Raw genomic sequence first — 16,474 nt, forward strand, 5'->3', positions numbered from 1 at the left:
GAAACTTTGATTTTAAACCCCGGTATAGAAATGAAAGACGTAGTCCTACGTCAAAAAACAATAGTTTTGCGAAATAGTGTGTAGAAAAAGATCATTTTCGCACACTTCTCATCAAGTAATACACTGAGAGGAAAATTTAGTATATATGACCAATTTTTTGGTAAATATTACCAGTCCTCTAGTCATTTTCTACCGTACTAATCATTGGTACATCCTACGAAAAAAAATTGGTAGACACAAATGTTAAACAAAACTATGGTTTGTAAGTCCAATGTTAGCTCGATTTCGGCTTTGGTAATGGCTAATTTGTTGGCCCTCCATTGGTTCAATATAGTTTTTATTTAAAATATTATTATTTTTATTAATATTCTTATTCTATTCTTATTTTTATATAATGTGACGATGTGTTTGAAAATTGTGATACTTTCGCCATAGCATATCGTTCATCAGCTAGTGGAGTTTTTGCTGCAGACAGTATATGGAATAACACCGACAATCTGCGCTGTTGCTGCTGCTTCCATCCGAGTCGATGTTGTCCGAATCGGTAGCTGTTGATTGCTCAGTGTAAAACGGTTGTTGCTGGTTTCCTCGCTGCTGACGGCACGATTGGCCCAACTGATCTCCATCGTTTCCTGGAACAACAAATGGATCGAGAGGCGATCCATTGCTGCTGTTAGTTGCGATCTGTGGATAATAGAATAAGGGGAAAAATCAAACAATAATCAATCAATTGTGCACGGCGACATCCGCCGTTTTTGGCCTCTGATGTATCTAAATACTTACGGCTGCGTGAAACCGTTGCTATGGATTTCTACAATTATATGCTGAAAAGGGAAAATATTTAGGTAAAAGGAATCATAATACAACCAAATGTTTACCTCCGTATCCCTTCGCTTCCATTAGAGAATGGCAGTTGCATACACACAGTTGCCAGAAATGAAAATACTCAAGGTTACACATGCTATGAAGTAAAATGTACGAATGATTGGTAGGGGTGTACATTGCATCTGACATCAGTTTAACAAAGTTTTTGTAATATTTACAAAAAATTTGTACATTTTACAAATGTTTCGACTACTAAAGATTTGGTAGCTGAATTTACTAAAGTTTTTCTCCAGTGTATAAACCAAACTCTAATCGATTACTCACAAGATATTACATTTATATCTCCCGCCGCAATGTTTAACGAAAAACTCGTGCTAGTGCTCTGAAAGTTAAATTTCAATTTTTCAATTTTCCGCAACGGTTTTGTTTGGATTGGTGAAAGCATCGTTATTTTGTTGACACTGACCAGACAACACCATCGAAACAGCTATAAAAACCACTCAATAAAATGTTATTCCTGAGTCATAGCGTTTCATGTCATGAAACGCTAATAAAAAAAATTAAATTGTGTTAATGTCAATACAATTATTATTTTTAAGTTTAATGGGTCTATAATGTAATTTTTAGCAACTTTAACATTGATTAAGTAAATTGTATTGCAGAGCTCGTAACACTGCCACGGCTGCCTCTGCTGTCAAAAACAGTAAACATAAAAGTATCACATTCAATCAAAATGCGTCGGTCAACGAAGAGAAGGGTTAAAGCTTTCCAACGCGAATATGTGAAAAAAAAATAAGATCAACGAAGGAAAATATTAAGGAATTATCAACATCGAGTTACTGTGCGGAAGAACTTGTTGATACCGAAAGAGCCCCAATTCGCATGTGTTATAAATTTGCTCATGTTACGCTCGCGTATGATCAGAATTTCACTTCATATGCAAATACACCTTCTATCAGCAGCGTAGTGAGGGTAGACAGCGCCCCTGGCAAACTATGAAAATGGCGCCCCTAAAATACCACTTTTTTCAAATTTATCAGTATAATTACACTTAGGTACGGAAAGAAGCAACTACCTCATGATGGATGTCTTTTTACTCAATTGAAAGATGAAATATAATTCGGGGAAAAAATTGCCTTTGAAAATTTTTCGATTTTGGCGTCCCAAAGGGTCAGCGCCCCCTCAGCGCTACGCCTCTGCCTTCTATATATATATTTATATTTGCAATTGTTCATCGGAACACATCGTTCATACATTTTACTTCAGTATTGAATTGTTATTTTTTCCAAATGTATTCTAAGACTCGTGTCAGCGAAGCGCCACACAGTCTGATAAGTGAATTGATCTATTTACATACCAAAACCAAAACAAACCGTTTGCTTTGCTTTTCTCTCACAAACAATATTACCCCATGAAAACACGTGGTTTTATCTATACTAGTACAATGGCTTCGTTCCACCTTAACCTTAAACATATGCTAACGAGAATTAATTTCCAAGAGTAATGAACTTAATTTCGAAGGGTTCAATGTGCAAACAGGAATGAATGCGAGGATAGCCCATCCTGAATACTCGTAGACTCTTTTGTTCAGTTGATTGTTACAACGATTGTTTGTCCCTAAGTTATGTCAAACCGGAAGTGCCAGTAAATCTCATTTGAAGGGTCGAATGAAGAAACGGGAATAATGTAGGGATAGCCCAAGCGAAATACTCGTAAACTTATCTGTAACGTAAATGGTTATAAGTTTTTTTCTGTGTTGTGGCAGATCTGATTGCGAGTTCCTGTATACATGTTTGTACCCCGATTATGAAGGGCCTGAAGTGTTGACTTGAATTGGGGTTGGATTTGCTCAGCTGTCTGGACTCGAGAACGATCGCATCAGTAGACCGATAGGCTGATGTCACATTAGACGGATTCGCCGCCGCGGTTTTTTCTCAGCTGACACACACTGCAGTTCCACAGGCGGTTTTCAGGGCGGTTTCATTATTCTACCAGAGAACTGTCAGGTTCATTTGTTTTGTTTTTGAGTATTGTGTGGCCACGGCTGAGATGCTGGAACAAAAAATAGTCAACAATAAACCTAATATTAAATTGATTGAGTTATATAGACTTACCAAATCATTCATTTCTTGAAAATCGATACTCTATCATACTATCGATACTCTATATTTACTCCTGCGTATTATTTGTTGTTGGAAAATGACAGTAGAGTTCAAGTGTGTGCGTTTGACAATATTGATGCATAATACACGAACATTCATATACACTCCGCAATGAAAACCGCCGCGGAGCTTCATTTCATCGAGTTTCCGCCGCGGATTTTGAAATCGCTTCCAAAACCGCCCCGATCTGTGTGACATGGCTCATTCACAATACACTGTAGATCCTCCACTGTGGTTTTACTCGCGGAATCCGCGGCGGCGAATCCGCCTAATGTGACATCAGCCTTACCGGGAATCTAGTAAAGCGGGAAGACTCTTGTAATTTCACGACTGATATGGACATAAATGTTAGTTTCAATTCCCGATCGGTCAAGGGAATCAAGTAATTTGGTGAAATTTATATGTCTGTGGTAAAACCAATCCGTTTTTTTGAATTTTTTTATAAAGGAAAATTTTAATATTTAATTATCTTCAAGATAACTCGTCCAGATCTGCGTGAGTTATTCACTCTACTTTCTATCAACACTATAAGCACAACACTATCGTGTTTATCTAAAAAATTCAACAGCCTTTTCGCATTTTTTTATATTTTTGAAAGTTTGAGATTAATTTTTGATGCGCTCCCTTTTTTAGTCAGCGATATTTTTAATATTCTAAACAAATTATTTCTTATTTGTTGGGAGTATTATTTTGAACTGACTGATTGAAAGTCTTTCTTCCCGGTTATTTTAATTCCACCATGATGACGAAAGTTAACTCTTCCCGAAACTCGTTAGATACCCAAAAATAAATTATCCGGCCGGCAATTTCTCATCAATTCATTTATCAGTTTGCCACCCCACGAAACCCATACGATTATCATCGTTGTCAATCCCGCCCATCCGCTCTCGGTTTCGGGATTGTGGTAGCTCATTCCTGTCATGATTCTAGTTTACGATCGAACGATACTATCGGCGGAGGTAGTAAATTTGCGCCATCACTCGTAGTAGTGAAGCATGAACGAAAATAATGAACCTTCTCTTCCGCCTGATGGAAACAACAGCAGTGGGTGAACGAGGGTTGGTGCGAACAAGTGGGAGTGGAAACCCATGGCACATCGTAACATCACACTCTTCGCCCGTAACAGCATTTGGGATAAACTAGCTACCCCTTCGTGAGCCTCACTTTTCTGGTGGTGGGACGATGCTGAGTCGGGAAGTAGGAAGTTCCAAACACAGCACGCTGTCTATGGTGGATCCGAGCGATGGAGTACTCGTAAAGTATTAACGAGCGTAATGATAAATTTTATGACCAGGAAGTGGAAGCTCCGTTCACTCCCTATTTTTGAGGCTGTTACTATTATAGTCGATGTTTCTGTTTTATGTTGCAGACGGTTGAAATAGTTGGAGGGTCGATGTGAAAACGAAAAAAAAAAAATACAAACACGAGTTCGTATCTCAAACAATACTTTTCAATGGTACAAGGCATGATTGCAATAACACTTATTCATTTACTCACAACGGATGAAATGTGGTGGATTCTCTAGTACTTTAACATGGGTTTAATTTTCAAATAAGTTGTGCACAAGGCATTAGAAACACGTGATGTTTCCGTGGTCCTCTCTTTTTGTGTTTAATTACTTTGAAAGTAAATATTGGGAAATGTTCCAAATTGTTCATCAAACAATTCAACACAATTTATTTAAAATGAATAGCTCGACATGCAAATTAAAGTTCTCGCATTAAATATGAATATTTATCACAAACCAAAAAAAAAACATCACCACGGAAAAGAAAGCTCACGCGGATGGCACGTACTTGGCAACGTTTCGTGCACTTGAAACCAGTCTCAAGATCTCTCATCTTCGGACGCAACAGACAACACAACACATTCAACAGTGGCACTAACAGAAACTAGACAGCTCTTGGGGACACCGTATGGTTCATGATCCGTACATAACTTCATTCTCTGTGGCAGATGTGTACTGGGAGAATGTGTCACCTTCTGGAGAATATATTAAGTTGGGGAAAAAGTAATCCATTATTTTTGGACTAAATTCAAAACAATTTTTAAAATGCTTCGGATTAATCGATTAGGTTCAAATAAACACCGTTTTGCTGGAAAAGGGCCTGGCCGGGTAAGGGAGTAAAAAGTGCCCCCATACCAAATCACTAACTGTATCTCAAATATTGTATAGGATATCAAATAAGAAATTTTGACGGTTTATTTGAACCCCTTTGTGGTTTAACATAGGATCTATAGTGAAAAACGTACTTTTTCGTTTATTTCACGCCATCCCCGAAAGTTTCGAGATAAAAATTTGAAGAAAGTATTGAATGTGCATCTTACTACGGTGTATCAAGAAAAAAATATCAAAAAACAATTTCTTCAAAACTTTAAGTACTAAAAAAAAAATTGAAATTTTGACATTTTTTTTTTGGGATTTAGAGATTCAGTACTACTCTAATTCATATTTAAATGTATTCCGACGGCTTCTTTTACGGCTAGATATGTGTGACTTTTTTCAGATTTTTTTCAGTGTTGCGCGGCACAATTTTTTTTTGTATTTCCAAAGAGTCTGGCTGGGAAAGGGAGTAAAAAGCCATTTTTTACTTTTATAAAAAAATAACATTAATTTTTTTTTTATTTTGAGATTCAGTAATACTCTAGTTTGTATTCAAATTTATTCTTACGTCTATTTTAGGTATACGTGACTTTTTTCAGAATTTCTAGAGTTTTTTTCGCGGTACAAAAAAATTATATGTATTTTCAGGCATCACGAAATTTTGAAAAAAAATATTACTTTGAGACCCAATTTTACTCTAATTTTTATTTCAATGCGTTCGTATGTGTTGATTTTTTCACATGTAGCGTATTTTTTCATGAATTTTTAAGAGGATTGCACAAAAAAAATGTTTTTCGGCCTTTAGGCATTTTTATCTTATTTTGAATTTAGAGACCCATTACTGCTCTAATATTATTAAAATTTTGTTTTTCATATGTCTATATTTTGTCGGTATATTTAGAGCATTGCGCTGTACAATGTTTTTTTGACGTAGGACTACGTCTAACCGGAAGATATAGGGGGTGATATGGAAATCTAGGCACTGAACAAGTAGGAAAAAATGCAAGATTTGGAACGCTTATAACTCGAGCATTTCTCAATAGATCGCAAAGGTTTTTGCATCAATTGATAGGAAATATATCTACGCATCTATCATAACGAATAACATTTCATTTTTCTTGAGATAAATAATTGAATAAATGTGAAATATCAAGCATTGTCAAAATGCACTATGTGCCCATTTTTGATTGGTCCATTTTGTGCTCCTCAAATCGTACCGACCAAAACAGGCAACCAGCGGCAGCAGCGAAATAGAATGAAGCACGATTGGAAAGGAAAAAGAAAAAAATGAACGAAACATTGGTCGCAGTCTCACACATGCGTAATTCTCGAGCCAGCCAGTCAGCTTAAAAATCCCCGCTCCGCTGCCGTAACGATCATTCTCATCCGAACCGTACACCACATCGTTTCGCATCACCTCACATCAACAAACCAACACAAGCAGCCATGGTTGGATATGGCAAAGGAGGAAAAGTGAAGGGAAAGGCAAAATCCCGCTCGAACCTTGATCTGGAGTTCCCGCTCGTGTTGATCTGGAGTTCTCCGCAAGGGTAGCTAGGCCGAGCGCGTTAGTACCAGTGTACCAGTCCACCTAGCCGGCGTTATATAGCTTCGGCTGCCGAAGTGATCGAGTTAGCTGGCAAAGCTGCTCGCGACGATAAGAAAACCCGCATTCGAAACAGAACACATTCGGTTCGGTGGACATCAAGACAACAGGCAGTTGCAGCGAGTGGTGAGTGGCAAACGCAATCGCAAAACGGCATCAGGTAGCAGAAGAAAAAAGTTTGTTCTTTATACAAACTGCTTTGATGGCAAATCCAGAACAAGGCGGCATCGAGGGCGTTCGAAATGGTTTTTTTCAAAACCACGAAGTTTTCTAAATTGGAACCATTCCATAAAACAAGGCGCTTTTCAGGGCCATTAAACCTTCCAACAAAGAGTTTAGGAAATACAGTTCAATGCTTTCTAAAACAATATCCAAAATAATAATAAAACACAAATTGATTTTTTCATAATTTGTTTGCCAGGATATGATGAGTATGTGAATTTGGCAGTTGTTCTGAGCTTATTGATTTTCACCAATTCTTAAATTGCTTCTAGATTGAAAGTACAGTAATTTACACTTATCTCGACATTTAGTTGGACATTTTTGTAAACATAGAGTTCGGGGTCCAAATTATGACCCCACATTGAAAGTCGACACTGTACCACTGTCATCGCAAATGTTCAATTACAGGTTAAAATTACCTCCAATCCGATACTGAGTGGTGATAATGCGACATGCCATTGAATGTAATTTACTGTAAAATATGTCACAAGCTGGATGGGAAGAAATTTTTCAACTGTGAAAGCTGTGGCGAGTGGCAAATGCAATCGCTAAACAGAAAGGTTTAGCCGAACAAGATGGGGATATCGAGTGATAACAAAACAATAAACTCTTTAGATTGAAGATAATTTTGTGATCCTGAATAGGACCCTTTTTAGCCTGCATGTGAATCCAACGAGCGAACAAATCGTAATGAATGTATTTTTTGCCATCGCTCCCTTTTAACGCTCATTCGTTCGTCTCGTTGGACTTGCCCCTCTGGCTGAGTCTGCCGATTTGTCTCTATCCTGTGAGTGTGTACCGCTAGAGTATAAAACACCCGGACCCCAAAACAATATCTTATTTTCTTTCAAACCGTAAACCCGTGTGGTTGTACGGCATCGGCATCGTGGACGTAATAAAGGAGGACAAGTTAAGGGAAAGGCAAAGTCTCACTCGAACCGTGCAGGTCTCCAGTTCCCTGTTGGTCGCATTCACTGATTGCTCCGCAAGGGTAACTAGGCCGAACGGATTGGTGCCGGAGCACCAGTATACCTAACAGCGATTATAGAGTTTCGGTCGTCGGAGTGCTCGAGTTGGCTTGCAAAGCATCTCACGACAATCAGAAAACCCGCATCAAGAACAGAGCAGCTTCGGTTCGGCGCTCATCAAGGCAACAATTAGTTTCAGTGAGTGGCAAAGTGTTTCTCCGGCACGTCGCATTAAATGTAATTTACTGAACAATATGTCACAAGCTGGATGGGAAGAAATTTTCCAATTGTGAAAGCTGTGGCGAGTGGCAAACGCAATAGCCAAACAGGAAGGTTTAACCGAACAAGATGGGAATATCGAGTGATAACAAAAACACAACACCAAAGGTTCTTTTCAGAACCATCGCCATATTCATAAAGAGTAACCAGTAAACTAATCCATTTTTCAGGTAGATAATGGGTATTCACGTAGGAGAAGAAAATAAAACAATATATTTAAAATATATATTTAACAAAAGCTGTCCCCTTTGTATAGTCCTACGTCACTCCGGTTATGTCCCCGATATTACCCACCCGTCTTTTTTTTCTTGTATCTTTAAATATATGAGATTGTCTTTACATTGGATTTAGATGATTTAGATTTAGATTACCAAATTCATAGGAGTCAGCAGTACGATAGAGCTCTGTGAGAAAAAAATGGGTGGGTTATAGCTATGACATAACCGCAAAGTTGACGTGGGACTAGCTTAGCTTAGCAATCATTTGTTTGGATTGATTAAATTGAATTAATTGAATTAAACAATTTACGAATTCAATCGAATTCAATATATTTGCTTTGTGAGTAGAGAAATTGAATAAATGCCATGTAACGTCAATTAATGCATTGTGATAGATTATGTTTTTCGTTACACGTAAAGTTAATGACAGTCCTTTCACGTTTGGTATGATGCACAGAACAAATAATGTGAACTGAAGTTTGCATTTCTCAAGTGTACGTACTTCTCGAACCGCGAATTTGCTTGATTTGATGAACTTCAGTCACTCAGCGCCAGAAATTCAGTGAGCAGAAGATAGGAAGGCATATCCTTCAATTCAATCTTGAATACCCGAGCCAAAGCGTTGTGTTCGTACTCGTTTTTGTAATCCGTGTTAGGAAAACACATTTCGGTGTGCAAAAAAAAAAACATGCGGGTGACGAAAGTACCCTCTGCTTGCATGAATCAACAATTTCAACTTATACTTTTTATGTTATAGAGCCTTTAAACTTGAAAGTTCATTCGCCTCTAATGTCTGCTGACTGACTGATGAATTAGAGAGGTTTTAAACTTGTCAATTCATTCGCCTCTAATGTCTGCTAGATTTTACCAGGTTCCTAAGTTTAGAAGCCCGTGTTAAGGAAACATATTCTAGTCTGCACAAAGGCAAGCGAGTACAAAAGTACTCGCAGTTTGCATTTATTTGCAAAACCGATTTCCCCACGCTCCTTGAATTTAAAGTCTGTGTAAGGGAAACATATTTCAGTCGGAACAAAAATACCCCCGACCTGCATGAATTTGCAATGCCAATTTCCTCACGCTCCATGGATTTGAAGTCTGTGTTAGAGAAACACATTTCAGTCGGAACAAAAATACCCCCGACTTTCATGTGTTTGCAATGCCGATTTCTCCAACACTGCTTGGTTTAGAAGTCTGTGTTAGGGAACACATTTCGGAGAGAACAAAAAAGACGGGTGGGTAATGTCTGGGACATAACCGGAGTGACGTAGGACTATACAAAGGGGACAGCTTTTGTTAAAAATATATTTTAAATATATTGTTTTATTTTCTTCTCCTACGTGAATACCTACCTATCTACCTGATAAATGGATTAGTTTACTGTTTACTCTTTATGAATATGTTGATGGTTCTGAAAAGAACCTTTGGTGTTGTGTTTTTGTTATCACTCGATATTCCCATCTTGTTCGGTTAAACCTTCCTGTTTAGCTATTGCGTTTGCCACTCGCCACAGCTTTCACAGTTGGAAAATTTCTTCCCATCCAGCTTGTGACATATTGTTCAGTAAATTACATTTAATGCGACGTGCCGGAGGAACACTTTGCCACTCACTGAAACTAATTGTTGCCTTGATGAGCGCCGAACCGAAGCTGCTCTGTTCTTGATGCGGGTTTTCTGATTGTCGTGAGCAGATTTGCAAGCCAACTCGAGCACTCCGACGGCCGAAACTCTATAATCGCTGTTAGGTATACTGGTGCTCCGGCACCAATCCGTTCGGCCTAGTTACCTTTGCGGAGCAATCAGTGAATGCGACCAACAGGGAACTGGAGACCTGCACGGTTCGAGTGAGACTTTGCCTTTCCCTTAACTTGTCCTCCTTTGTTACGTCCACGATGCCGATTCCGTACAACCACACGGGTTTACGGTTTGAAAGAAAATAAGATATTATATAGGGTCCGCGTGTTTTATACTCTAGCGGTACACACTCACAGGATAGAGACAAATCGGCAGACTCAGCCAGAGGGGCGAGTCCAACGAGACGAACGAATGAGCGTTAAAAGGGAGCGATGGCAAAAAAATACATTCATTACGATTTGTTCGCTCGTTGGATTCACATGCAGGCTAAAAAGGGTCCTTTTCAGGATCACAAAATTATCTTCAATCTAAAGAGTTTATTGTTTTGTTATCACTCGATATCCCCATCTTGTTCGGCTAAACCTTCCTGTTTAGCGATTTGTTGTCACTCGCCACAGCTTTCACAGTTGGAAAATTTCTTCCCATCCAGCTTGTGACATATTTTACAGTAAATTACATTCAATGGCACGTCGCATTACCACCACTCAGTGCCGGATTGGAGGTAATTTTAACCTGTAATTGAACATTTGCGATGACAGTGGTACAGTGTCGACTTTCAATGTGGGGTCATAATTTGGATCTCTATGTTTACAAAAATGTCCAACTAAATAAGTCGCATTACAATTTCCGTCCAATTAGCTAAATGTCGAACTAATTGTAAATTACTGTTCTTTCAATCTGGAAACAATTTATGAATTGGTGAAAATTGAATAATCAGGAAAGTCCCCAACTATCAATAAGCTCAGAACAAATGCCAAATTCACATACTCATCAGATCCTGGCAAAGATTATGAAAAAATCAATTTGTGTTTTATTATTATTTTGGATAATGTTTTAGAAAGCATTGAACTGTATTTCCTAAACTCTTTTTTGGAAGGTTTAATGGCCCTGAAAAGCGCCTTGTTTTATGGAATGGTTCCAATTTAGAAAACTTTGTACTCGTGATTTTGAAAAAAACCATTTCGAACGCCCTCGATGCCGCCTTGTTCTGGATTTGCCACCAAATCAGTTTGTATAAAGAACAAACTTTGTTCTTCTGCTACCTGATGCCGTTTTGCGATTGCGTTTGCCATTCGCCACTCACTGCAACTGCCTGTTGTTGTCTTGATGTCCACCGAACTGAATGTGTTTTGTTCTGAATGCGGGTTTTCTAGGTGGACTGGTGCACTGGTACTAACGCGCTCGGCCTAGCTACCCTTGCGGGGAACTCCAGATCAACACGGTTCGAGCGGGATTTTGCCTTTCCCTTCACTTTTCCTCCTTTAACATGTCCAGACATGGCTGCTTGGGTTGGTTTGTTGATGTGTTGTAATGCGAACCGATGTGGTGTACGGTTTGAATGAGAATGATCGTTACGGCAGCGGAGCGGGGATTTATAAGCTGATTGGCTGGCTCGGGAATTACGCATGTGTGAGACTGCGACCAATGTTTCGTTCATTTTTTTCTTTTTCCTTTCCAACCGTGCTTCATTCTATTTCGCTGCTGCTCTGGTTGCCCGTTTTGGTCGGTACGATTTGAGGAGCACGAAATGGACCAATCAAAAATGGGCACATAGTGCATTTTGACAATGCTTGATATTTCACAATTATTCAATTATTTATCTCAAGAAAAATGAAATGTTATTTGTTATGATAGATGCGTAGATATATTTCCTATCAATTGATGCAAAAACCTTTGCGATCTATTGAGAAATGCTCGAGTTATAAGCGTTCCAAATCTTGCATTTTTTCCTACTTGTTCAGTGCCTAGATTTCCATTTCACCCCCTATATCTTCCGGTTAGACATAGTCCTACGTCAAAAATCCCAATATATTCGTGTATTTACAATGCCGATTTCCCCGAGGCTGCTTGGTTATGATGGCTGTGTTGGGGAAACCGTAAATCGGGCCAATCAAAACGAGGTAGTTAGGGCGTTTAGATAACGCTTAACATTTTACAGTTATTCAATTGTTTATCTAATCAAAAATAACATTTTATAAATTGCGATAGATGCGTAGAAACATTCCCTATCAATTCATGCAAACATCTTTCCGATACAGTAAGAAATGTTTGAGTTGTAAGCATTCGGAATCTTTCATTTTTCTTACATGTTCTGTGTTTATGTTTTCATTTTACCCCCCATATACTCCGGTTAGACGTAGTCCCACGTCAAAAATAAATTCCTTGTGGAAAGATCATTCGGATTAATGAGAAGAACACTTAAAAAAATCCCAATTATTTTTATTTTTTTAAATTTTAGTCTCACAATTGAAAACCACGAATACAAAAAAATAATCGATTTCAAGAAAATAAAAATAATAATGCAGACGACGAAGAAAATTATTTTTCTGTCTCGCAATGCTCTTAACACCTTGCAGACCGCTCACGCGTGTTTTCTACACTTGATGGTTAAATCCATGGTCTGCCAAGAATTTCACAAGGCCTACCGATGATTCGCCTTCATTTCATCCACACCGAAGGAAACGATCTCATTCGTAGTGTTTACACAAGATATAAGCAGAGAAGATTCAGAATAAGATAGGTGCAATAATAGTATTGATACGTGGGATATTAATAGGAAGTTAGCTAGGTTATTCAAGTTGGGTTAGACCTCGGCTATCATAGCGACGGCGATAGCTGAATATCCCCGCCTGTGTATACCATACCTGAACGTAAACGGAATGAGCGTAAATGAAAAATAGTAAAGCACTATTTGAATCTCTCTCTTTACGCGCTCATTGATAAATAGCGCACGTGAGCGATGTTAGAGTTAGTAGTGCTAGAATTTCAGCCATTGGGAGCACTGGTCGGTCACCGAAAATCGGCCAACTTTAAATGTAATTTTTGTATAGTTTTAAGAATAGTAGAATAGAAGAAAGCATTGTTTAAGTAAAATAAACCTTTTGTGTGTCTAATAAAATTGTGCTGTGGTATTGTCACTTTACGTGAACCGATAAAATAGGGCCTCAACTGACCCCTATTCAAATTGAAAAGGAAGTGCAGTTACTGCAGTTTGTGGAAAAGGGTACTGTCACAGATTCGGTAACCCTTCATCGGAAACCCTTTTGGAAAGGCGAATTATTTTATTGTGGAAAGGTGCTTTGCTTGTCGTATTTTCGAACAGATTTTAGAAAAATAAATTCACAATTTTAACGCTGATATACATCGTGTGGATTTCGACTGCTACGTTCCTCGGCTTCTCTCGCTGCTGAACAAATTCAGCTTTTGGATTCTGGTGGACAACTGCTGCTGACTGCAACTGCTGCAACTGCTGAAAGTAAAGAAAAAGAGGAACAAATTACATTCAGAAGAATAATTTTATTCAAGGCCTGTTTGACAGGCTCACCAGCAGCAGTCGTCATGGGAAAGCTGTGCATCGTGCGGTCAACAACATGCCATCGTACGATGTCCGACATTTGGAAGCATATGAAGTTTCCGCTGAAATAACATCGACAGTCAATGAATATTGTGCACCATTGGAATTCGTGGTCTTAGACCAAATAACAGAAACTCATCTAAATACTTCACATGATGTTTCGCGTTGGAAACCTCCACAATGGATGAAGCTAGCTGATCCTGATTTCCACAGATCTGGTCCGATCGATATAGTCCTTGGCTTGCAGCATTTTTATGATTTTCATCTGCTTAATGGTGGCCGGATGCAGTTCCGAAAATTTGGTCCAAATCTTCCAATCTTCGTCAATACTGTTTTTGGATGGGTGGCTGCAGGTGAAGCTTTGGGAAGAAATTGCAAAAATTAGCTGCAATGTGACAACTGAAAAACTGGAAAAATCAATCGAAAAATTTTGGATTATAGAAGAAATGTCTAAAAGCACTCCTCGTTCGCAAGAAGAGGAAGATTGCGAGCTTCATTTTCGAAATACTGTAACCCGAGATGAAACTGGTCGTTACGTTGTACGCTATCCGAAGAGAACCAACTATAACTAGCTGATAGGAGAGTCCAAAACCGCAGCACTGCGAAGGTTCCTGCAGCTTGAAAGGCGTTTGGTACATGATTCTAGCCTACGGAAACATTACGATGATTTTATGCAAGAATACCTTGACCTTGGACACATGCGATCGATCCACAACGTTCAAGAAATGCCGAAATTGGAGCAACATGTTTCCTATCTTCCACATCATCCTGTGTTCAAAGAAGCAAGTACAACAACCAAGGTACGAGTCGTTTTCGATGGTTCTGCAAAGACATCAACCAGTCATTCGTTGAACGAAGCTTTGTTGACTGGACCAGTCATTCAAGACGAGCTGTTGGATTTGATGCTCCGGTTTCGAAAACATCCGGTAGCATTGGTAGCAGATGTAGAGAAGATGTACCGGCAAATAAAAGTCCACTCTGGCGACACATCTTTACAACGGATCATATGGCGTTTCAATGCACACGAACCGATCAAGGTATATGAGCTGCAAACGGTTACATATGGGCTTTCTCCTTCTTCCTTTCTTGCAACGCGTGTACTCCAACATTTGGCTGATGATTGCGGGCACAACTATCCTCTCGCCGTCACTGCACTGAAGGAGGATTTTTATATGGACGACTTCTTGTCAGGTGCGCAATCTACGGAAGAGGCAAAAGAGTTACGAAATCAAATACAATCCCTCCTACGGGAAGGTGGATTCCAACTGAGAAAATGGAACTCGAACAAACCAGAGGTACTAGCCGACCTACCACCAGCTAGCATAGAAAGTTCTCCAACGCTGCAATTCGAACCGGAACACAGGGTTAAAACCTTGGGTGTTGTTTGGGAAACAAAGCTGGATCAACTATGCATCGAAGTACGGGAAGCATTTAACCATAGTGTTTGGACTAAACGGAAGGTGTTCTCGGTCATCGCTCAGCTGTATGATCCTCTTGGACTAGTATCACCGGTAATTTCTTGGGCAAAATTTCAAATGCAGCATCTCTGGTTGGCCTCTGTTGGCTGGGGCGAGCCAATTCCTGACGAGCTTGATAGTCGATGGAGGGAATTCTGTACGCAATTGCCACTTCTTCAACGCTTTTCGGTGTCCCGATACATTCTTGTGTCATCCTGGGTGAATGTCGAATTTCACGTTTTCTGCGACGCTTCTGAAGCTGGCTACGGTGCATGTATTTACACTAGATCAACCGGCAGGGATAGGACAAATACAACAAAGCTCACAGCCGCAAAATCACGAGTAGCGCCTCTGAAGCGGCTTAGCCTACCACGGCTGGAACTATGTGCTGCACTCTTAGGGGCCAAACTGTATGCAAGAGTATCTGCAGCGCTGAGGATGGAGGGAATTCCCTGCTGGTTTTGGACCGATTCCATGGTCACACTGCACTGGATACGTGCACCGCCAAACACATGGCAAACGTTCGTTGGCAATCGTACCGCTGAGATACAACAACTATCGCATGGACATAAATAGAACCATGTCAAGGGCGTCGACAATCCAGCTGATCATGTCTCACGCGGTTTACTCCCAACACAGTTATTGCAAGACTCCATATGGCTGTCCGGTCCGGCATAGCTGTCAAAACCACAAGATGAATGGCCTCAGGTCGCAAATATAATCCTACCATCTGAAGACACATTAGAACGGCGAAAGGTGGTCAACATTGTTCAGCAAGCTCCTGATCCGTGTTTTCTTTTTTCGTTGTATTCCTCATTCTGGCGGCTGGTCCGGATCACAGCGTACATCGTTCGATTCGCATATAATTGTCGACAAAGGTCCCAACGGAATCAGCATCAATTGCTGACGGTGTCTGAGCTGAAAAAGGCGAAGGAGATTTTAGTAAAATGCGCGCAAACAGAACGATTTGGTGAGGAATTGAAGGCGCTGAAAAACAACAAACCAGTCCCATCGAACTCGTCTCTAAAACTTTTGCATCCATTCATTGACCAGGAAGGTATTCTTCGTGTTGATGGCCGGCTCAGACAATCTCCCGAACGCTATCAAACCAAACACCCAATCATCCTCCCTAACAAGCACCCATTAACACTTCTCATTGTCACTTTACGTGAACCGATAAAATAGGACCTCAACTGACCCCTATTCAAATTGAAAAGGAAGTGCAGTTACTGCAGTTTGTAGAAAAGGGTACTGTCACAGATTCGGTAACCCTTTTGGAAAGGCGTGAATAGTGGTTACAATTCACAACACGTAGCATCCGAAAAAATGAAGCGTACAAGTTTGCCCCAAAACGTGCGGTCCTTAATGTGTTAAAAATTCAGGAAAAATTACGCTACATGTAGAAAAAAAAGACAGATACCCACGCA

General features: G+C 39.7%; 1 protein-coding gene and 1 long non-coding RNA gene across 2 annotated transcripts; one reads left to right on the forward strand and one right to left on the reverse strand.

The window, feature by feature from the left end:
* Positions 1-328: 328 nt before the first annotated feature.
* Positions 329-929, reverse strand: LOC129780407 (uncharacterized). The gene is made up of 3 exons (XR_008743912.1): positions 879-929; positions 784-824; positions 329-684 (listed from the first exon to the last, which is right to left on the reverse strand). It is a non-coding gene; the product is annotated as an uncharacterized LOC129780407 (long non-coding RNA).
* A 13,386-nt stretch (positions 930-14,315) lies between these two features.
* Positions 14,316-15,623, forward strand: LOC129773367 (uncharacterized). The gene has a single exon (XM_055776965.1). The coding sequence runs from the start codon at positions 14,316-14,318 to the stop codon at positions 15,621-15,623; it is 1,308 nt and encodes a 435-aa protein (XP_055632940.1).
* Positions 15,624-16,474: the final 851 nt, after the last annotated feature.

Source organism: Toxorhynchites rutilus, chromosome 3 (assembly GCF_029784135.1).
Source record: "Toxorhynchites rutilus septentrionalis strain SRP chromosome 3, ASM2978413v1, whole genome shotgun sequence".
In the NCBI taxonomy this organism is placed as follows: Eukaryota; Metazoa; Arthropoda; class Insecta; order Diptera; family Culicidae; genus Toxorhynchites; species Toxorhynchites rutilus.

What these genes read in the sequence shown, in the direction of transcription:
- LOC129773367 (XM_055776965.1), top strand. Translation starts at nt 14,316, where the DNA reads ATGCCGAAATTGGAGCAACATGTTTCCTATCTTCCACATCATCCTGTG.